Genomic DNA, 24,321 nt, shown 5'->3' with positions numbered 1-24,321 from the left:
AATCCGGACCCCCTGCCCCACCAACTCATCTGGAAAAATACAGGGGAAGATTAAACAGTAAAAGGAAGCTTATGATAGTCACAAAAAATTCAACATTGCAAATAGCTAAAGGAGTATAGAAAGTACAGGGAACAAGTGAAAAAAAAGTAAATCGAAGAGATGGAATGAAAAATATGAGCAAAATACAGGAAAACTCAAAGATGTTTTACCAGTATTTAAGGAGCAAAACGATAGTTAAGGAAGAAGTGGAACCTATCAGAGATGAGGAAGGGAACGTGTGTGAAGATGCAGAGGGTATAGGAAGAATTTTAAATGAATTTTTCAACGCTGTATTCACAAAAGAAAGGGATGATGTGGATATAGTAATCCAAGAGGAGCAGTGTGAAATATTGGACAAAATAATCATGACGAGAGAAGATGTATTCAAGGAGTTAGAATCCTTGAAAGTGGATAAGTTGCCAGGGCCGGATGGTTGTTCCCTTGGATGTTGAAGGAGGTCAGGGAGGAAATAGCAGATGCTCTGTAGAATTACTTTCCAATCCTCACCAGACACAGGTGAGGTGCCAGATGACCGGAGAAATGTAAGTGTGCTTCTCTTTTTTTTAAAAAGGGCACAGAGGAAATGCCAAACTCTTATAGGCGAGATAGTCTTATTTCAGTGGTGGGCAAATTGTTAGAATCAGTCCTGAGAGATTGGATAAACTGTCAATTAGAAAGGCATGGTCTAGTCAGGGATAGTCAGCATGGCTTGGTTAAGGGAATGTTGTGCCTTATATATTAAGTTGAATTCTTTGACGAAGTGACAAGGAGGATTGATGAGGGTTGAACACTGGATGCTATCTATATGGATTTTAATAAGGCATTTGTTAAGATCCCATATGGCAGACTGGTCAAAAAAGCCCATCGAATTGGATCCAAAGTTGGCTCAGTGACAGGAAACAAAGAATGGTCGATGGTTGCCCTAACAAACAGAAAGCTGTATCCAGTGGTGTTCCACAGGGCCCAGTGCTGGGCCCCTGCTGTCTTATACTATTCATGATTTGGATTTGAACATGGGGGGGTGGGGGGAACATACTTGGGAAATATGCAGATAACACAAAATTGGCCGTGTAGTGGATAGTGTGGTGGAGAGCTGTAAGCTCCAAACTAATTGTGGAATGGGAAGGAAAGTGGCTGATGGAATTCAGCTCTGATGAGATAATGTGTTCCAGAAGGTCAAACTGTTAAAAGGGAATGCACAATAGACAGGAATATACTGAGAGGGATGGATGAAGTGGGAGATCATGACATGCAAGTGCACAGTTGCAAAGATGGCATATGGAATGCTCTCCTTCATTGTCAGAGTTTTGAATATACAAGTAGGGATATAATGATGAATTGTATAAGACACTGGCAAGGCCACAACTGGAGTGTTGTGTGTAGTTCTGGTGACCACAAGACAGGAAATACTCTGGAGAGAGTGCAGAGGAGATTGACTAGAACATTGAAGAGCTGGATAATTGCAGCTATGAGGAGAGATTGGAGAGGTTGGGATTGTTTACCTTGGAACAGAGAAGGCTGAGGAGTGATATGATTGATGTATACAAAATTGTGAGGGGTAGAAATAAAGTAGGCAGGAGGAACCTGTTTCCCTTGGCACACAGTTCAAAAACCAGGGATCATAGATTTAAACTAAGCAGCAGAAGGATTAGAGGGGACGTGAGGAAAACCTTTTGTAAGCAGAGGGTGGTAGGTGTCTGGAATTCACTGCCTGACTTAGTGGTGAAGGCAGAGACCCTAATCTCTCTTAAAACTTACTTGGATCTGCACCTTAAATACTGTATGCTGCCAAGCTATGGGCTGTGTGCAGGAAGGTTATCTTCCTGTCTGTGGGTTGGCATGTAAAAAATGAGGTCTGCAGATGCTGGAGATCACAGCTGCAAATGTGTTGCTGGTCAAAGCACAGCAGGTTAGGCAGCATCTCAGGAATAGAGAATTCGACGTTTCGAGCATAAGCCCTTCATGAGGAATATTCCTCATGAAGGGCTTATGCTCGAAACGTCGAATTCTCTATTCCTGAGATGCTGCCTAACCTGCTGTGCTTTGACCAGCAACACATGTGGGTTGGCATGGACAAGATGGGCCAAATGACTCCCTTCTGTGTTGCATGTATAAGTGTTCTTTTGCAGTGTAGGCCAAAACATAGCTGTGATCGGCAAGAAGCCAAGTTACTTAGCAAGAGATGCTGCAGTTTGAGATTATCATGCAGGTTTTAATAGGGTGTTCCTCACTGGCAGAATAAGCTCAGCCCCTCCATATACTATGCTGTGCTTCTTGCACACAAACCTTAGGGCACTATTACAACTCTCTGCCAAGACAAAGTACTTAAAGCATTGAATACTTGAGCTTTAGAAAGTCATGAAAAACCAATTTAATTCCAGGTCAACTCGTTTTCTTTTTGTATCGCCGTTAAAACATAAGATGTCATTAATGTTCACGGACACTGGGTGAAACCTTACTAAAAGCATATTTATATATAACTGGGGTTGGGGTTAGTTTGTGGTTGTGAATTAATTCTTAAACACTGCTGTGAATGTAAAATGGACAAAGTGTAAGTTCAAACCAAATTCCACATTTTACGGATGCACCTGTATAAAATTCCACACTGGGTAATCTGCTGTGAAAGGACATTAGCATCAAAGCCAGCATGTTAAGTGGTAACAACTGTATTATCCTAAACACTGATTAGAACGTACTATCAGCCTGACACCAATGTAGTTGTTGCAGATGCTTCATAAAACTTCCTGGCACTAGTTGTGTAGATAGCTACATGACTGGGCCTTCCCTGTTGACCGTTTGCATTCACCACTTCTCCATAAAGTTCTGCAAACAGACATCCCAAAATTTAAGACTACTGGGGAGGGGTTAAGCTGTGGCTTTGACTGCGGGTGTAGCAGCAATGATGGTGGAATGAATGCTGCTGTCACTTTGGAGCCAGTTGTGGATACCAGTTCTGCTTTGACCCTGTTTCCCTCTGCCGGGAATTGAAGCCACACCTTTTGAGTGCCTGCGTCTCATTGGCTGCTCAGACTATTTGTGCTGCCGAAGTTCCTTTAATCCAGGTTTGAAGGCTGAACTGTGGGAGTGTTTGGCTCCACAATCTGTTGCAGAGGCCACGTCACCATTCCTAGTTTTGGATGTTTGCAAAACGAGGCTTTTTTTAAAATGCGTTTTTGGCTCCGTCGGTCTGATTCAGCCTATTTCAGGATTTAATTACCTCCCTTTTTTTAAGGATCCTGTGGGAATGGGATGTGCAAAAGGTCAAAGTGGAGCTTTTCCTTTGGCTAAGCTTGGTATCCTTTGAGAATGCTGAATGACTTCAATTGTATTTGACAAAGTAGGACTAAACTGCACATACTGTCCCATGTTAGCTAGGCACCACATGGGCCTGTTTGTCAAGAAAGAATGACAATCTAACAGAAGATAAGCATTCTGCACATGTAGTTTGTCTAATGCAATTATAACTAACCAAGCCCCGAATGGAATGAGGAAGAAAATTGCCTCAATTGCCTGCCAAAGGGAATGATTTGGTTTGTCCTGCCAGCATGACAAAGTCATTTCAATATAGTGACCTTGGAGGTAGTTGTATTTGGTTTTAAAGATTTTGTTTTGGTTTGAGCGTAATGGAAATTCTCTGCCATTCCTGAATGCTAGAGCTATTGCTGTACTAATACAGATGCATGTGAGAAGATACTTACACCCTGCTTATTATTGCTTAGAGCATGTTGCTTTTCATAAGGTTTAACACTCCATGTATTTGTCAGATGGTTGCCAATGTAAAACCTGTATCCTTCATGTCCTGGGGCTTTAATCTGGTAGAAAGGATGCTCCGAATGTGTCTATGTTGGCGCACATATGTATATACACACAGTCACGCCTTAATGTATGTTGTTTTTATTTTTAGCTTTGTTCGCTGTTCTGTCCTTGTCAGCTGGTGATGGAATTTCTGCAGGTTTTTTTTTCTCTCTTAGATCATTTCTGGCAACCTCCCTCCCTTTTTTGTTTCTCTCTCTGCTGCAGCTGAAAATCTTTTAATTGAAGAGAAAGGGCCCTGCTACCGGTTTGTCAGTGCAGGAAAGCAGTGCATGCATCCTCTGTCTGTGCAGCTCAGCAAGCAGATGTGCTGTTGCAGCGTTGGCAAGGCCTGGGGCACAAACTGCGAGAAATGTCCCATTCTGGGAACAGGTAAGGGCAGCAGAAACCAGCGAATAACTTTTTTTTCTTTTTTTTTGCTTCACAGATACTGCTCTTTGGTCTTTCTTTGCTGGCTGCTTTTTACTGTTATGCTTGTTGTATCCTGTGGCATACAAGAGTAGGATTTTAATTGCTAAACCGTAGTTGCTACCCAACTTAAGAATGGCAGACGCTGATATACCCCGTCCTTGTTTCTTTTACCCCACTTCCCTTTAAATTAGATTTAAAATGCTGATCAAGACAAATGTTTGAGCTCATTTATTCAAAAACAAAACCTTTTTCCCCCAAAGTGCACACTTTATTTGGTACGTGCAGTTATACTGTCATCTCAAAAGCACATCTGATCCACACACCTTCCTTCAAAGATCCTGTTAATTGACTAACCTTTGCTGGTTTGGAACTGACTAATTCAGAATGGCATATATAGTTCTTGTTTGTATTTTTTTATGCGCTCTTTCAAAAGGGAATCTGAATGTTGTGAATCACACAGTGGAATGAGTCAAAGCATCTGTCAGTTGTGCACACCGTGTTGAAGGATCAATGGAGATGACTGATCTGGAATTATTTCTTGAAAGTAATAATGGTGCTGACCCCTTTCTATATTCCTGAGCTCCCAGTTGGGAGATGACCCAGTGACTAGGGTTTCTGGCTGCTGAGTGCAGTCTTGAATGTTCTGGAATGGGTAATCCACATACTCCCTTTAGAAATGCTGCTCCCACATATCCATCACTAATAGAAAGTGCTGGGAGAATAACATCATTCCTGCTCATCTCTACACATTTTTGTCACTTGTAGCCTTTTTGGCCATTGTTAGTTCACCTGTCATCTTTAAACTAAATGGGCCAGTCAGATTTGAACTTTCTTGGAGATTGCACAGCCCAGCTGGTGATCAGACAGAGTGTCTGATTGAACAACTCCTCATCCAGTTCAGCACTCAGCAGAAACATCGAGGAATTATGATCAGGTTCCGGGGGGAAATGTCAAACCACTCCCCACCACTCCACATAGCTCCCATTTTGATCTGTGTTTGTGTTTAATCACAAATAGCTTTCAGGTTATATGGGGTGGCATGGTGGCTCAGTGGTGAGCACTGTTGCGTCACAGCACCAGGGACCCAGGTTTGATTCCAGCCTCAGGTGACTGACTGTGTGGAGTTTGCACATCCTCCCCGTGTCTGCGTGGGCTCCCTCCGAGTGCTCCGGTTTCCTCCTACAGCCCAAAGTTGTGCAGGTCAGGTGGATTGGTCATGCTAAATTACCCACAGTGTCCATTAGATGTGTAGGCTAGGTGGATTAGCCATGGGAAGTGCAGGATTATTGGGATAGGGTGGGGTGGTTCGTATGGGTGGGATGCTCTTTAGAGAGTTGGTGTAGACATGAAGGGGCAAATGGCTGCTTCCACACTCTGGAGATTTTATGATTTTGACACTGTATATTCATGGGAAAAACCCAACTATTTTGGTCACATACTTGATTAACAGCAAAGTCTTTTACATTTTTCTGTTTCTTTGGAGTGTGTTCTTTAAAATTAAGCTGACTGTGAAACTGTGTTATGACCTGTGCTTCTGACAATTGGAAGTAATATTACGAACGTTGACATCTGGGAGAAAGGGTTGTGTAGGGTACATGTGTGCCTTGCCTCTTGTTTGTCTCCTCCTCAGTTGGCTGGTTGTAACAAGTTACTGCCAGGGCGAGGGGAGTAAATGACCCGTATCTAATGAGCTAGGAGAAAGTGAGTACTGCAGATGCTGGAGATCAGAGTTGAAAAATGTGTTGCTGGAAAAGCTGTCATATCTAATGAGCCACCACTTTATTTGCTGTTCCTCTGATACAGCAAATCTTGGCTGCCATTATGTTGTCCGTATTTCCAACATCCCTTGCTGCTCTCAGTAGATCACAGCCTCAATTGAACCTGCAAAACCTTTTCCCATGTTGCAACGGGAGACCTGAGAAACGGGTGCTGTGGTTAATGAGGTCTGTGATGTACATTCTGATGCAATCCAACTGGAGGATGGAAGAGCTGGACACAGAAGTAGGCCGAGATTCTGTTGTGGCATGGCAACGCCGTTGCCGGCCACTCAAGGGGACAGTGCAGTACGGCGTGGCTCTAATCATACAATGTACACAGCACAGCTGGAGGTCATCCAATCCATCAGATCCATGCAGAATCTTTGCAAGATCAATGTAGATAGTCCTTGTCCTTCCCCCATAATCCATGAATTTTTATTTTCTCTGTTGCTTAAGTTGCACACTGCAGTCTACTGGAAAGTTGCAAAGCTCCTTGATATTGATGGGAAAAATCTCCAACCTCGCAGTGAAAGTGCTGAGCAAAATTATTTGCAGGCACTGGCACACGCATACTGCCTCGAAAAGATACTGGAGCTGGAGCCCTTGCTTCGATTAGGGTTCGTGTTATAATCTCAGAAAACAGCTCGCCACCCCTTGCCCACCCTGGCTGGGAATTCTGGGACAGGAGCAGGGCCGGTTGGGATGAATAGACAGAGTGGCTGTCAAAGCCTTCACCCCATTATTGCCCTACCCACAGTCCCCATGCTCAGCTCAATAATTTATGGCCCAGCCGCCTTTTCTCAGAGATGAGAGGAACCTCTCATATTTGAAATAAATGCGTGTATTCATCTTAAATGTTATTATACCACAATTCCTTGTGAACTCTATAAATGTAAGCCAGACTTACTTAGCATCCACATACAATCCAAATGAATCACCACAGGTTTGTGTGAGGTGACAGACACTGGGAAGGTGAGTTGCACCTTGTTTTTTTGGAGTATATTCGCGACACTAACTCTAGCATTGCTCTTCTTTGTGTTTTCTGGCCTTTCCCATACCCGTCATGAAGCCTCTCTTTACTTCCATTGTGCCGGCTCCTCCTTTGAGAGTATTAATGGACTCTGGGCAGCCCAGGCTGAGAATTGACAAAGACGCAAGTGCCCACTGAAAGTGAGGTGGAGGTGACTGGTGTCTGAGCTTGGCAAGTGAGGGGGGATTCCCTGGCAAATTGGGAAACACTTTATTATTGATGTAAATGCATGTACAAACCTGGGCTTACTAAGATGGACTTTGGTTACACCCTACTGATACCGAGGGTTCTCAGAAGCTGCATACCATTCCCTATGGATAAAACCTTCTGTGCTGATACCAAAGCAAATGACAAGGAACAGCACAGGATGAAGCAGAGGAGAATTGGGAAGAATTGATAGAGACAGCAGCCACCATTTACTCTTTCCTCCCCAGCGGAATAATGCAGGGAGCACAGTCATTACTGAAGAGGTGTGTGGGGCAAGTGCACGCTTAACTAAAACAGCTTTGTCTCTTATTATGTGATTCATTTGTTAGCTCCCCTGTCTGGCTATAACCATTGGACCCAACCTTTTACAGCACACTGCCAGTTCCTGTTGCCATGTCTGATCTCTGCCATGTCAGCCCAGTTACAAATCAATCTTTGGTCACTAGTGCCACGTCAAAGGAGAAAGGGACAAATCATTTCCCTTGGCTATGCCACAAGGCAGCTATGGTACAATTTGTTTTCCATTGTTTTCCAAGGTTCTGAGTTGCTGGTGGTACTTTTGTGTGGTCTCCCACGGGACATTGCTACCACCCTCAGACCAAAGTGCCTCAACAGAGAGAACGTCTAACCCCTCAATGTGCAGACTGTGTGACAGAATATGCAGAGAATCCTGTAACTCAATACCAGATACATCAGAAGTTATCTTGGTGCATTCATTAGCCATTACCCGATGCTCCCAGCTTCTGATGGATGGAAAATCATATCAAGTCATATAATCATATCAAATGACTATGATGAAACATGGGTAATTTGTAAGGTTACCAATCGAGAATGCTCACAGGCCCTTACTGGAATTTGAGAGATGTAGCTCTGAATTTTTCTTTTCTGAAACTTAGTTTTGATTTTCCTCCCTCTTGAAAGTGAGAAAAACAGAACAAAGTTTTAATGATTTACCCAGTGCCAACCTGGTTTTACTCTGGGGCAGGAAAGGGACCATCAGTCTCCGAGTGAAACCTCATCTCCCAACTGGCACAGCAGAGTGAATCTTTCTCATTGGCCACCCAGCTGCCCACTTTGGATCAGACAGTCACTGCTTGTTAGGTGATGAGTTGGTTTTGAACTATGACACCACGCCCACTGGGAAGGGGGTCCTTATCTTTTGTACATCTTCCACTTAAGTCAATATGACTTTATGACATAGAACAAAAGAAATGCCATTCAATGAGATTATGGCTAATCTGGTAACTCTCAACTCCGCTTTCCTGCCTTTTACCCTTGCTGATTAAAAATCTATCTCAGCCTTGAATATACTTAATGACCCATCATCAACAGCTCTCTGTAGTAAAGAATTTCACAGATTCACTGTCCTCTGAGAGAGCTTGTACCGAGACTGGTCCTAGACTGTCTCGCAAGAGGAAACAAAATTTCCGCATCCATGCTGTCAAATCCCCTGAGAATCATGTTTGTTTCAGTCAGGGTGCCTCTCATTCTTCAAAACCATAGTGAGTACAAGTCTCATCTACTTGACCTCGCCTCCTCAGAAAGTATCTCCATACTCTCAACTGCCTCCAATGCCAAGAGATCTTTCTTTTGAGAAGACGACTGAAACTGTTCACAATATTCCATGTGTGAGCTTACTGGTGGCTTGCCTAGTTTTAGCAAGGCTTCCCTATTTTTTATCCTCCATTTCCTTTGACATAAAGGCCAACCTTCTATTTGTTTTCCCCATTATCTGCTCAATTTGGATGCTAACTTTTTGTGGTTCATGGATAAGGACTCCCAAATCCCTCTGGATTGCAGCTTTCTGAATCCTTTCCAGATTTCAATAATATTCAAGTCTTCTATTCTTCCTGCCACCTTACATTTTGCCATATTCTATTCCATTTGCTAAGCTTTTGCCCACTCACTGAACTTGTCGATATCCCTCCATAGACTCCTTGTGTTATCCTCACCACTTGCCTTCGGACCTATCATTGTGCCATCCACGTCATTTTGTGGCATCGTTTAACAGGCAGAAGATTGAGTGTTTGACTCCCTTCAGTGGAACCTGGATTCAGAACCAAGTGGACAATTTGTAACCTCACTTCATTGTTCAGCCCCTTCTCCCCATTGACTTTGATAAATTTTTAAAATACGTATTTGCTCCCAGTTCAAATGATCTCTTTTTTCTTGGTGTATGACATCATATTGCACTGCATTTTTAGCATCATGTCACATTCAGACAAATGGCTCCAACAAACTGTACAATGTGCAGATAGTCATCTCACACTGCGCACATTCTGTCATCAGTGAACACTCATGACCAACTTCACATGAACGTGACTTGGGTTGATAACATAAAGAGTTGAACAGTCATGTCACCAAACGTTCTGGCCTTGTGCTATGCCACGTTTAGGCTCAAGAAAATTTGTACGTGGAACTGTATGAAATTGTGACTAAATTTTAAAATTTGTGTTACTTTTTAACAAATGTTGATGTACTTGTACCTCATAGCATGGCTTGGCACAATGCACTCATCCTGGAAACATCCACTCAAGTAAGTGGATGACTGTAATGGTAACTTCCTCAACCTGTCCAAACCGGTGAGACTTCTGAACAAACTCAACTCACTTCTTGAGATTTGGATTTGTTCTTTTCTAACTGAGGGCTACTTAAAATCACACTGAGAGGTGAATGAGCTGGGCTTGGCCCCTCTCCGAGGCCTGTGACGCTCCGTGGATGTGAGGTCAGAGGGCGAGTGGGAAGCGCCGCTGGCTGAGCCACACCATACCCTGGACTCCAGACCTCATTTCCACGTGTAAAAAGTGAGGTCTGCAGATGCTGGAGATCAGAGCTGAAAATGTGTTGCTGGTTAAAGCGCAGCAGGTCAGGCAGCATCCAAGGAGCAGGGAATTCGACGTTTCGGCACAAGGCCTTCATCAGGAAACCTGATGCTGCCTGACCTGCTGCGCTTTAACCAGCAACACATTTTCAGTTCATTTCCACGTGGCCCTGTGGAGAAAGCGGGATGTTCGCCCCATTCTTCTGCATTTCAGAATTGAGCTGCTTGACCCCTCGGAGGATCTTGCTGACCCTTCCCTCACTTGCCAAATTCAACATGAAGGTGACAGGACTTCAGAGATACAGCTGGGAAGCAGAATGTTGTTTGATTGGTCAATGTGGAGGCAACTTACATTTTGTTTCGTTCATGCTGACAAAGACCAGTTTGTTCTCTGCATTCAGATAGCGATGAAACAGCACTGCAAGTGGTGGAAACTGAGAGGTTTCCTGTGAAGGCATTTATTGACGGATTATTAACTGGGTTGCTGTGGCGCAATGGTTATGTTCCTCAACTATACCGAGCTGTGGGTTGATATTTCACCATTGCAGCTGGGCAAGTTAAATTTAAATAAATCTGGCAGTTGTCAAGGGAACTGCAGGTTTGTTGTAAAAGCTCATCTGGTTCACTAACGTAGGGAAGGAAACCTGCTGCCTTTACCAGGTTTTTCCTACATGTGACTCCAGACCCTGAGCAATGTGGTTAACTCTTGAGACGTTCAGGCCTGGTGAGAAATGTTGGCCTTGCCGATGAATCCCAAATCCTGAGAATCGGCAAAACTAATCCCGAATACACGGAGCTGTCCAAGCAGCATTGCTGGAAGGGAACAATGTAATGAACATGAAGATGTAGAACACAGATCAGTACAGCACAGGAACAGGCCCTTCGGCCTACGATGTTGTACCAAACATCATGGCAAATTAAACTAATCCCTTCTGCCTGCACATGGTCCATATCCAGCATTCACCCTCCACTTGGACCCCTTCCCTGGCCCTAAGTGTTTCCTGTTCACCATGGATGTCCAATCCCACGATACCTCCATTCCCCACCAGGGCAGTTGGGGGAGCTCTCAGCTTCTTCCTTGACCAGAGGCCTGAACAATCCCCATCCACCACCACTCTCCTCCGCCTGGCTGAACGTGTTCTCTCATTGAACAATTTCTCCTATAATTCATCACATGTTTACCAAGTCAAGGGAGGGGATGTGGGCACCCACATGGGGATCCCAGTTCTGCCTCTCTTTATGGGGTATATGGAATAATCCTTGTTCCAGTCCTACAATGGCCCCCTCCTGCAAGTCTTTTCTTGTTACATCAACAGTTGCTTCAGTACCACTTCACACTCCCCGCCTGGACCTTGAAAAATTTGTTCATTTTTCCTCCAATTTCCACCCCTCTATAACTTCCATTTCATCCATTTTCAACACTTCCCTTCCTTTCCTTGACCTCTCTGTTTCCATTTCAGGAATAAACTATCCAGTGCCATCCATTACAAACCACTGACTCCCATAGCTGCCTTTACTACAGCTCGTCACACAGCACATCCTAAAAGGACTCCATCCCATTTTCCCAGTTCCTTCGCCTGCATTGCATCTGTTCAGATGATGTCCCCTTCCAAAACAGTGCTGCTGACATGGCTTCCTTCTTCCATAACCATGGTTTACTCACCCACTGTGGTTGACAGGGCCCTCAACCACATCTGACCTATCACCTCTGCTTCCCCCCTTTCCCCCTCCCATCATTCACAGCAACGTGATTGGGTGCCCCTTGCCCTTACTTTTCATCCCAACAGCCTCTGCATTCAAAGGATCATTCTCCACCATTTCAGACAACTCCAGCAGAATGCCATCACTAAACACATCTTCCTCTCACTCCCCTGTCTGCATATCACGGGGATTGTTGTCTCCGGGGCACCCTAGTCCATTCTTCGATGACCACCAATGTCCCCCTTAAGGCACCTTCCTATGTAACTGCAGAAGGTGCAACACGTACCTCTTCACCTTTCTCCTGCTCACCATCCAAGGGCCTAAACACTCTTTCCAAGTTTTTACTTGAAAGAGTAATCGGGGCGAGGAGCGTGCTACCTGCAACAGTAGTAGACTTGCCAACTTTAAGGGCACTTACATGGTCATTTGATAGGCATATGGACAAGAATGGAATAGTGTAGGTTAGGTGGGCTTCAGATTGGTTCTACAGGTTGGTGCAACATGGAGGGCTGAAGGGCCTGTACTGTGTGTAATGTTCGACGCTCTAGCCGCACTTCACCTGTATCTCCTCCAATCTGGTCTATTGCTTTCATTGCACCCAATATGGTCAATGCAGCATTAGAGAAACTGAACACAGACTGGGGTGACCGCTTTGCAGAGCACTCCGAGATCCTGACCTTTCCCTGCTTGCATACCCACTTGTCTGGCCTCAGCATTCTGCACTGCTCCAGCAGGACATATAAAATCATGAAGGGGACAGAGGTTGTTTCCGCTGGTGGGTGAAACCAGAATGAGTGGGCATAGTCTCAAACTAAGGGGGAGCAGGTTTAGGACTAAGTTGAGGAGGAACTTCTTCACCTAAAAGGTTGTGAATCTGTGGAGTTCCCTGCCCAAGGAAGCAGTTGAGGTGACCTCACTGAATGTTTTTAAGACGAACATTGTTGAACAGTAAATGAGTTAAGGGTTATGGTGGACAGGCGGGTAAGTGGAGCTGGATCTATGAAAGATCAGCCATGATCTTATTAAATGGCGATGGACATCGTGTTGAACCTTTCATGTCTCTAAGTTTGCAATGGACAAGTTAACATCTGGGTTAGATGTTTAAGGCAATGGAGGAAAGGCAGGAAATTGGCAGTGGGTAATGATGCTCATCTGAAGAGCCAGTGCAGACTCGATTGGCCAAATGGCCTCCTCTTCTGTGATTCTGTGCAGAATCTCGTGTTCCATTGGAATTGCTGGCAAATGGTGAATTCCTTCAGGACTTCCACTTTTCCAGTGAGGAAACACTGCTTATCCGGGTGACCAGGTCTTCAAACAACATCCACTGAAGTTACCTTGGCAAAGGAGGCAGAGAAAGACGACAAAGAAACTCACCTCTCCACACTCTTGGCCACCCCATACCAAGAAAATATTACTAACGACAGCAATACTCCATTTTTCACACACGAGCTACTTGAGATATGGGACTCCATCTCCCGAAGCATTATTGAGGCTGGTGGCTCAAGTGAAAATGTGAAGACTGAAACTGATGGATTTTTATTTGGTTTAAATCTGGAAGGTTGTTGAACCAAGTTGGATAAATGATGTTAAGATTTGGATCAGCTATGACTTAATCAAATGACAGGATAAGCTTGAGAAGGCTGAATGGCCTCCTCCTGTTCCTCGGTTCAGAGGAATTCATTCAAGCCTCCTTCACCGCTGCTTAACCAGTTCACATATTGGACCCGACCTGGGGTTTTGGAGAATTGAATGGGGGAGGTGGGGATCCTGATCCCACACCTCGATAGGAGCAGAAACAACTGGAGAAACTCAGCAGGACTGGTCCCATCTGTGGAGAGAGAGAGAGGGAGAGAGAGCAGAGTTACTGTTTCAGTTCCGGTGAACCTTTTTCAGAACAGACACAATTTTGGCTGGATTGAGGAACTACTGGCAAGAGGCTATACTGTCCATTTAAAGATTGGAAACTAGAGGTCCAATAGGAGGGGTCCAAGGTGCAGGGAGCTGTTGCGAATGGGCAGGCACTAATGTAGTGGTAATGTCACTGGGCTAGTAATCTACAACCCCAGGCTAATGTTCTGAGGACATGCGTTTGAATCCAATCACAGTGGATGGTGGAATTTGAATTCAATATAATGCGAAACTCAAAATGAATCTACTGGAACCATATAGTCATGATCATAAAAACACATCTAGCTCATGAATGTCCTTTAGAGGAGGAAACTTGCCACCCTTATCTGATCTGACCTACATGTGCCTCTAGATCCACAGTAGCTGTTGCACTCCCAATGCAGTGTGTGAAGGCTGTCCTAAGGCTGACTGGAAAGGTCCAGTTGGCTGTCATTAGCTTTTACTGGCTTTAAAGAGTTGCCAATTGCTCGGGGTCATGTAGCTGGATGACCCAATTCAGTCTCTGGCAAACTAGGCAAAGAGGAGGATAGTGCCAGTAAACTGGCTTTGCCAGGTGGCTGTACAAAACTGCTCCCCAGCTCACCTCCATTTCCACACCCTGTTGTGGGCCAAAACCCTTCCCAATGTCTCTCTTTCAGTTCTGCTACTACATGAAAATGGTCTCCAACAATTTGACAGACTCCAGGTAGAATGGTCCAGAACAAGACATGTCATATCAGAATGAATGCATAACAAGATCTGTCACACGTTGTTAATGTCTCTCTGTCAATGTGTCAGAAGTTGGTGGGCTACAGTTCTCTCAGGAAGTCTGGGTTGCTTTGGAAACAGGCATATTGCAGTCTGGAGCTATGGACTGTGACGGTAGAGGCTCCAAAATTCTTAGGTCCAGATGTTGACCAGAAATATGTCAGGAGAAAGTGAGGACTGCAGATGCTGGAGATCAGAGCTTAAAAATGTGTTGCTGGAAAAGCACAGCAGGTCAGGCAGCATCAAAGGAACAGGAGAATCGACGTTTCGGGTATAAAGAAGGGCTTATGCCCGAAACGTCGATTCTCCTGTTCCTCTGATGCTGCCTAACCTGCTGCGCTTTTCCAGAAATACGTCATGCTTATTCTGCCGGCCATTGGCATTGCAGGTTTACACTCAATGGCCAGTTTGATCAAAGATCTCGGATTTTAATTTTGTGCCACCTTTTACTTTGCTACACTTACATCATATCTTCATTTTTTTTGAGGCCTTTGAAAAGTTAGCTGTGAAAATTCCAAATATCGAGGACTTTAGAAAACATTTCTAAATGTTTAGTCAGCATTGCAAATACATCTGTGTGTAAGCTGGAGTAATTTAAATGATGCTTTGTTGTATTTTGTGTTGTCCAAAACAGCTGCCTTCAAGCAAATCTGCCCTGGTGGAATGGGCTACCATGTTAGTCAAACCTTCAAGAAGGTGACTATCAAGCCTGGGTCTGAAACTAAAGTGCAGAAGCGTCCTGACTCGACCATGACTCATCCCGAGATTAAACACTCTGATCCGATACCTACTCCGGCAAAGATACCACCAGAACAACAGCCCTTAGAATCTTTCCCATCAACCGAGACTCAACAGCCAGCGGTGTTAATACCAGAAGGTAAGCAGCTTCTCAGTTAGAAGCAAGCTGTGGGTGTTTTGATCAACGTTTGGGAGATGGTAAGTGGAATCTATAACATGGGTAAAGAAAGACATTTTCTTCACTGGTTTGGAACCAGGAACCACGGGACAAGGTGGTGGAATGTTGCTGCAAGTAACAGTTGATTCTGAGTCAGTTAATAATTTTAAATCTCAGATTTATTTTTTGTTAATCAAAGATATTCAGATACACAGCTAAGATGCAGGCAAATTATCATCCTTTGAGTCTAATTTCCTTTGTAGGTATTAATGCACTCCTCTCAGCTTGATTTGTCTGCTGTTCAATAGTTTGAGGTAAATGGACACACATGCATGATATCTCCAGGCTGTAACTTGACTTCCATGTGTACCAGGAAACAATGAACTATGTTTATGTTCCCTGGTGAAAATGTACTTTCTATAATCTGTCTCTTGTCAGAGCCTGCATTAAAGTTTCCTTGTTTGGACAGTGTAAACTTGTTCATTGGTTTGTGGGTAATTATTTTCCTGAGAAACAGCCTCTGCTGCTACTGTGATACATAGAGAGGGAATTTATGAATAGGATTGGTAGGATTGTCTCCAGATGATTTTCAAAATGTTCGCATAATGTAGTGACTCAACACCACCCATTGGGCTCTCTCTGAATCCATCTTTTTAATCTTTAACTGCTTTGGTCCACTCCATCTTGACAGAATGGAGTGTCCCTACAGTGTAGAAAGAGGCCATTTGGCCCATTGTGTCTGCACCAACTTTCTAGAGAAAATTGAAATGAAGAGTGAGTAGTTTAGTTCCTTACACGTAATGTTTTGACCTTCATAACTTCCCCCTGCCGTGTCTAATGTGTATCTTTTAGAACTTCTGCTTTGTGCTTGTCCTGAGTGTTTTTTGGAGGGAGTGTAATTGGAAGTGTTGGTGGTTGAGTTCAAGGTAAATTCCTCTGTCAAGAGTGAAATAATTCTACAGAGGTCAGTATCCATCACTGAGTCACTTTTTATTTACATGTGGAGAGTCCTTCACACTGATCCAGCTCCCTCAGAGCCAGCTCTCAGAGCGAACAGAACCTTTGATATGCCTGTTTATATCTGTCAGCCAGGGCTCCCTGATTGGACCCGGTTAATAGCCCCGATCAGGGAACTCATATTCGATGAGATCCACCTGGCTGACCTTGTCACAGCCACTACAAAGGGGGCCCTGGATGTCTTTGTGCTGAGAGTCTGTTGTCTGTCTGATGTATCCGAGACTGTTTGAGAGTGTTGAGAAGCAGATTCCGTACCTTCTCTGATCATGTGCCCAGTAGCTGGCTGCTCAATTCACGGGATTAGCTCTGTGGCCTCTTTGCAGTTTCCAAGCTTTGCTCCAGTGACATTCCAAACACAACATCTGGGAGCTGTCAGGTTAATTCTTTCCCCAACCTCTGTCTTTGGAGGCCAGCCAGCAATGTGTTAGGCATTGGTCATACCACTGGCAGTTGCTATTCCCTCCAGTCACTGAGTGCCCAGTAATATTTGCCCTTCCAATCAGTTCCAGGCCATTCTGGATGGATGTTTGCCAGGAATCTCTCAGCACAGCATCCACAAAGATTCTCGAAAGTCAGCCTGTTTTAAATTTGGGAGGTGTACTCCTGGCTGGGACCCCATCCTTCAGGATCACCACAAAACGATTCCAGTAATTTTCAACATTCGTGTACATTTCTGGAGTTAATTACTTCAATTATAAATGGGGTCGGTTAGCTCAGCTGGTTGGACAGGTGATCTGCAATGCAGAGTGATGCCAACAGCAGGGGGTTCAGTTCCTGAACTGGCTGAAGTTACCATGAAGGACTAGCTTTCTCAACCTGCCCCTTTGGGTGGAGGATTGTTTTTGTGATCGGAAACCTGTGACCAGGGGTGTACCACAGGGATTGGTACTGGGACCCTTGCTGTTTGTTAGATCTGTTAATGACTGGGATGTGAATAGAGAGGGTAAAATCAGTAAGTTTGCAGATGACACGAAAATTAGTGATGATGTTGATCGTGAGGCTGCAGTCTGATATTAATCACTTGGTAAATTGGGCAGAGCGATGGAAGATGGAATTTAATCCTGAAAAGTGCAAGGTGATGTATAATGGAAAGTTTAATAAGAAAAGGAATTACATAATGAGTGATTAGTCCCTAATGAGGATTGAGTACCAAAGGGACATTGATGTACAAGCCCATAGATCTATGAAGGTGTCAGCGCAGGTAGACAGGGTATTGAAGAGAGTAAGGCAGAAGTGGGTACTGCAGATGCTGGAGATTAGAGTCAAGATTAGAGTGGTGCTGGAAAAGCACAGCAGGTCAGACAGCATCCGAGGAGCAGGAAAATCGACATTCCTGAAGAAGGGCTTTTGCCCAGAATGTCAATTTTCTTGCTCCTCCGATGCTGTCTGAATTCCTGATGAGGGGCTTTTGCCCGAAATGTTGATTTTCCTGCTCCTCGGATGCTGTGTGACCTTTTATGCTTTTCCAGCACCACTCTAATATTGAAGAGAGTAAGCCTACATTTGCTGGGGCAGAGAATATAGGAGCAAGGAAGCCTTGTTATAAGCCTTGGTTAGGCAGCAAATAGAATTCCATATCCAGTTCAGGTTACTACACATGATTGTACTGGAGAGAGTGCAGAGGAGAATCACCAGGGTTTTCCTGGGATGAAATGTCTCAGTTATAAGGAGAGACTGAATAGGCTGGAGTAGAGGAGGCTGTGGGAGGATCTGACTGGGATGTACAAAATTATGAACGGCATTGACAGGTAAGATCATGAGAATCTTTCCCCGTGGCAGACATAGCTAAGACCAGAGGACATAGGTTTAAGGTGAGGTATAAGTGGTTTAGAGGAGATCTGAGAAAAGTGCATTTATCCAGAGGGTGTTAGAACTATGGAGTGCACTGCCTGAGAGGGTGCTGGATTTGTAGTTGAGTGACATTACCGCAACACCACCATCTCCCCAAAGACTCTAAATATTAGCATGTGGAATAACTACAGGTGCAATGCAGCGCTGAGCCTATGCTTTGCAATATTATTGCCTGAACACTCAACACATTTGTTTCAAATTTTGCTCTTTACTGTTTCAACAAAGATCTACTTTGAATATACCAATGCTTACATTGAAATCCCAGACAGAGGAATTTTTATGAGGCCTTACTGTGACATTACATTCATAATTGCCAAGATTTTTATCACTAGAGGGTAATTTCAATTTTTTTAAAATATAAAACCTTTGGCATTTCAATGAAATTGAGCTCAAAGATATCATCATTCCTGGAAACATTCCCTGGGGTAGTCCACTAGAAAGGTCTTAGCTCTGCTTTGATTGAAACATTCTGTGCGTGAACATACATCCTTTTGCCTCATTAACATGTTGACACATTCTCTGTAATGTCTGCCATTGTTGGCTGACCTAACTTTGGAACCTCTTCCAGATAACATCACATCTTGCCTTCTCATTCTTCTGTTTTGGACTCTTTTATACTTGGCCACCCTTCCCTCTCTGACCCACTCTGATGAACTGCTGGGGTTAGAATCTGCACTGCCTACTTGCAAGGTTTCTTAAAGTCTACCTCTAGCCATATGTCTGCTTACCTCTCCTCAATTACCCTTCCTTATATCCACTGACTCTTAAAGAACTGTCCAAGGACATCTACCACACTGAAGTTACTATATTTAATTCCATATAATGGTAGATGAACATCTGTTCTGAATGCAGAAGCTTTAATGCTTTGAAACTGTAAAAGGGCAACATTCTAAATCTGGAACGTATTTTACAGAAAGCTGCTGTATTTTCTTTTCAGTGAAATCAGAAATTCTGTATATGTTGTTGCGATAGGTATGGAGGAATAATTCAGCTCCCTTTTTAATCCCCTCTTGGTCAATTGCAACAAATATTTTTGTTTCATCTGCCATTTAAAGATAGTTAACTCAATCAAAATGAAGGATCTAATTAAAAGGCTTCCTTGAAAGGAAGAAAGAACAACTTTGTTACCTTCTAACCCCAATCCTGAGGAAAAAATGTTTAAAATGTGACATCAAATACCACAAACACAGGTAATAAGTTTAAATGGGAGAACATCTGGTACTGGCAGAAAGAATAAAAGCAACACGGTCTAAAAGTCTTTAAGAGTCCCTGAGCTGTTAGAATTTAAACCTGAGACCACCGCCGTTTAATGGTTGACTTGTATCCTCAATAGTGATGACATTTGGTAGGTACCTTTTGGATGATGACCACTTTGCTTTTCCATCGAGTATTGTCTTGAGATGCTAAGGACTAACTGAGGGAGAGAGGTTTTCAGTTATTGCTGTTGATAATCCATGTTATTTCTCTCTGCTGTGCCGCTTAAAAACTGCTGTTGAAATATTGTTCTGTTTGTACATATGAGTTTAGCTTCATTAGCTTTCCAAATTGTACAACTTGCCAGCAAACTCTTCATCTTCAATACATTATATTACCATATCAGGTTGAATTAAAATAGGAGATACAATGTGAGCTTCTTGAAACCTGACTCAGTTGCCTGGTTTCAATGACTTTAGATAAAACAGTAATTTAAATGCAGACATTTTCATTTATTCCATTTTGTTCTCCTGAACCTGCCTCAGCAATACATTTTTCAGCTCTGATCTCCAGCATCTGCAGTCCTCACTTTCTCCTAGAAGATTTTAACCTACTGCAAATCCTCTTGCAAGGATGCCTTCCTTGAAAAAGCTCTCTTTCTCCCTCTACAAGGATTTCAGTGAGTACCTCCTTCCACCTATCGCATTTCCAACGCCCCTCCCCCAAGTGCCTCATCCCTACCTTTTATCTTAGCCTGCTGGACACATTTTTCTCATTCCTGAAGAAGGGCTCATGCCTGAAATGTCAATTCTCCTGCTCTTTGGATGCTGCCTGACCTACTGCGCTTTTCCAGCAACATATTTTTCAGCTCAGTCAATGATCAGGTGATCACGGCAGCCATTTTAGTTCAGTACTTGTGCTTTTTTAAGGAACATTTCCGTCCGTAAAATATCTCATGTATAACAGGCTGTTAAAATTTGATGGTGTATCTTGACCATGAAGCCAGCAATGTATGAAATGATAACAGCTGGACGTTTTAGGTGGCCTCAGTTATATGCATGTCATCTCATGGCAAAGAGATCTGGGACCCTTTTACCAAACACACTGTAGCTCTGATTTACTGGAAGTATTAACTATTTGAAAGTACCCAAAACAGGTTTGTGCTGTAAAGGGGTGTGTGGCTTCTCATGTCCCTACATTTCTATCAATCTACTGTAAACATGGATGCCGCATGACATTTGCCCTTGTGTTTGTTGTCCAGTTTGGAAAATGCCGTTGCCATTTTGACACAATTTTTTTTTAATAAACGTTGCAAAATCTGACAAACGGGCAGGCTGCACCCAAAAGCCTCCAATCAAATATTAATTGAAGATAAGAATTCCAACAGGGTTCACTATTTTAATATTTTGGTTGATCCAACAAACGTCTGTTGGGAAGAGAATTCTAGATGGGACTGGTGTACAAATTATTCACACAGCAGCAATATTTCACAAAATGCAAACGTTTTGGGGGGAATATCTGGGTGCATTTGCCATTCCTTTTCAATGTGTGGCAGCTTGCAAAAGCAAAACCAAACTGCCTTGTATTTATTTTGTCTCCAATTTGGTTCTATCCCTTTTTCTTCACCAATGCTGTGAATAGTTAGATATTCACAACTGTCTTCCTGTATTTTGCCCCAGCAATATTTCTCCATCTCTGATCTTAGACCATGAAGGAATCTTGTGAGAGAATGTGATATCTTGCCCAGAAGCAAATCATAGAGTAAAGAGATGTACAGCATGGAAACAGACCCTTCAGTCTAACTCATCTATGCTGACCAGATATCCTAACCCATTTGCCAGCATTTTGCTCTTAACCCTCACTATTAATAAACCCATCCAGACGCCTTTTAAATTATGTAGTTTTACCAGCCTCCACCAATTCTTCTGGTAGTTTATTCCATTCACGCATGAAAAGTTGCCCCTTAGGTGCCTTATAAATCTTTCCCCTCTCTCCCTTAATCTATGCCCTCTAGTTTTTCCCCCAATCCAGGGAAAAAAACCTTGTCTATTTACCCTATCCATGCCCATCATTATTTTATAAACCTCGATAAGGTCACCCCTCACCCTCAGCTTCTGAAGCTCCAGGGAAAGTAGCCCCAGCCTATGCAGACATCCCCCCATAGCTCAAATCCTCCAACCCTGGCAACATCCTTGTAAATCTTTTCTGAACCCTTTCAAGTTTCACAGCATCTTTCCTATAGGAGAGAGACCAGAATTGCATGCATGACTCCAAAAGTAGCCTAACCAATGTCCTGTACAGCCGCAACATGACCTCCCAACCCTTATACTTAATTCACTGAACATTAAGGGAAAGCATTACAAACACTTTCTTCACTATCCTATCTACTTGTGAGTCCACTTTCAAGGAAAAATGAACCTGCACTCCAAGGTCTCTTAGTTCGTCAACGCTCCCTTGGACCTTATCAGTAAGTATATCTGTCCTGTCCTAATTTGCTTTTCCAAAATGCAGAACCTCACATTTATCCAAATTAAACTCCATCTGTCACTTCTCAGCCCATTGGCCCATCTGATCAAGATACCATTGTACTCTAAGGTAACCTTCTTCCGGCACCTCACCTGTGACTATCGATGATACAAAAATCTCAGCAAGAGGTCCAGCAAACACTTCCCTACCTTCCCATAGAGTTCTAGGGTACATCTGATCAGGTTCTGAGAAGTTATCCACTTTTATACATTTTAAGATGTCCAACACTTCCTCCACTGTAATATGGACAGTTTTCAAGATATCACTATTTATTTCCCACGTTCTATATTTTCCATGTCCTCCTCCACAGTAATTACTGATGCAAAATACCCATTTACTATCTCCCCATCTCCTACGGCTCCACACATGGCCTGCCTTGCTGATCTTTGAGGGGCCCTATTCTCTTCCTAGTTACTCTTTTGTCCTTAATGTATTTGTAAAAATCCTTTAGATTCTCCTTTACCCTATTTGCCAAATCTATTTCATGTCCCCTTTTTGCCCTCCTGATTTCCCTCTTAAGTGTACTCCTACTGCCTTTATAATTTTCTAAGGATTCACTCCATCTATCTGACATATGCTTCCTTTTTCTAAACCAAACCCTCAATTTCTTTAGTCATCCAGCATTCCCTTTACCTACCAGCCTTGGCCTTCAATCCAAGAGGAACATACTGTCTTTAGACCCTCAGAATCTCATTTTTGAAGGCTTCCCATTTTCCAGCCATCCCTTTACCTGCGAAAAACTGTCCCCAGTTAGTTTTTGAAAGTTCTTGCCTAATACCATCAAAATTGGCCTTCCTTTAAATTAGAGCTTTAACTTTTAGGTCCGGTCTATCCTTTTCCATCATTATTTTAAAACTAAAAAGAATTATGGTCGCTGTCCCCAAAGTGCTCCCCCACTGATACCTCAGTCATCTGCCCTGCCTTATTTCCCAAGATTAGGTCAAGTTTTGCACCTTCTCTAGTAGGTATGTTCACATACTGAATCAGAACATTGTCTTGCACACACTTAACAAATTCCTCTCCATCTAAACCTTTAACACTATGGCAGTCCCAGTCTATGTTTGGAAGGTTAAAATCCCCTAACATAACCACTATTATTCTGACATTTCTGAGATCTTACAAATGTATTTCTCAAATTCCCACTGACTATTTGGGGTCTATAGTACATTCCCAACAAGGTGACCAGCCTTTTCTTATTTCTTAGTTCCATCCAAATAACTTCCCTGGATGTATTCCAGGAATATTTATCCTAAGTATAATAGTAATGTTATCCCTAATCAACAACATCACTCCCCCTCCGGCCTTGCTCCCCTTTTTATCCTTCCTATAGTATCTGTACCCTGGAACATTAAGCTGCCAGTCCTGTCCATCCCTGAGCTATGTTTCTGTAATTGCTATTGATATCCTAGTCTCATGTTCCTAACCATGCCCTCAGTTCATCTACCGCCCTGTTAGACCTCTGCATTGAAATAAATATAGTTTAATTTATCAGTCCTACCTCATTCTCTGCTTTGTTCCTGCCTTCCCTGACTGTTTGACTTACTCATTTTTCCAACTGTACCAGGCTCAGACTGATCTCTTGCCTCACCATCCCTCTGGGTCTCACTCCCCCACCTTACTAGTTTAAATCCTCCCAGGCAGCTCTAGCAAATTTCCCCACCAGTATATTAGATCCTTCTAACTCAGGTGCAATTGTCCTTTCTGTACAGGTCACTTTTGTCCCAGAAGAGATTCCAGTGATCCAAAAACGTGAATACTTCTCTCCTGTGCCAGCTCCTCACCATGCATTCATCTACTCTATGTTTCCATTTGTACCTTCACTCACTCGTATCAGGAGTAATCCAGATATTACTATCCATGAGGACCTCCTTTTTAAATTCCTGCATAACTTCCTATATTGTCTCCTCAGAATCTCGTCCTTATCTCTTCCTGTTGTCAGTTCCAATGTGTACAACATGTGTAGGGGATTCTGGGTAATCCAAGATGGAGGATGGGAAAATGTTGTGGCTGTACGTGCTGCTCCTTTTTTGAGGTATTTTCAGTGTTGGAGCTAATTTTCTCAAATTTTAGGAGTGGTAATTACTGTTTTATAAACTGATGCACTATTTTGGGACTCTTGGGGGAAAAAATGATCAAAACAATGACACTTTAAAATAAGAGGAAGGGAGGCAAAGACAGTGACCACATGATGGGAAGTGAATGAACAGAGAAAGAAACCTACACTGCTATCTGACCCAGCAATGAACCTTCACAGCTACTGCCTTTACTGTTTGATTTCAAGTACCTCCTGACATCAGAGTTTGTCTAAGAAAATAAACAAAGAGCGAAATTCACATCTGACCTTGGGGGAACATGTGAGAGAAGGTCATAGCAGGGGAGCAGCTAAGTGGCTAGTTCTTTTTGT

The 24,321-nt window shown here is 43.2% G+C and overlaps 1 protein-coding gene across 5 annotated transcripts in view; it reads left to right on the top strand.

Moving 5' to 3' along the window:
• Positions 1 to 24,321, top strand: part of ltbp1 (latent transforming growth factor beta binding protein 1) — a 371,964-nt gene that overhangs the window by 180,855 nt on the left and 166,788 nt on the right. For 3 of the 5 annotated variants that reach the window (XM_060831324.1, XM_060831322.1, XM_060831323.1), the window contains 2 exons: positions 4,060 to 4,224; positions 15,069 to 15,311. In XM_060831324.1, the coding sequence (XP_060687307.1) occupies positions 4,060 to 4,224; positions 15,069 to 15,311 (408 nt within the window). The remainder of the gene's footprint in view (positions 1 to 4,059; positions 4,225 to 15,068; positions 15,312 to 24,321) is intronic. The other 2 variants (XM_060831326.1, XM_060831325.1) reach the window with 1 other exon arrangement.

Source organism: Hemiscyllium ocellatum, chromosome 10 (genome assembly GCF_020745735.1).
Source record: "Hemiscyllium ocellatum isolate sHemOce1 chromosome 10, sHemOce1.pat.X.cur, whole genome shotgun sequence".
In the NCBI taxonomy this organism is placed as follows: Eukaryota; Metazoa; Chordata; class Chondrichthyes; order Orectolobiformes; family Hemiscylliidae; genus Hemiscyllium; species Hemiscyllium ocellatum.
The sequence above is the reverse complement of the archived record's forward strand: the minus strand, read 5'-3'. Positions and strand labels throughout refer to the sequence as shown.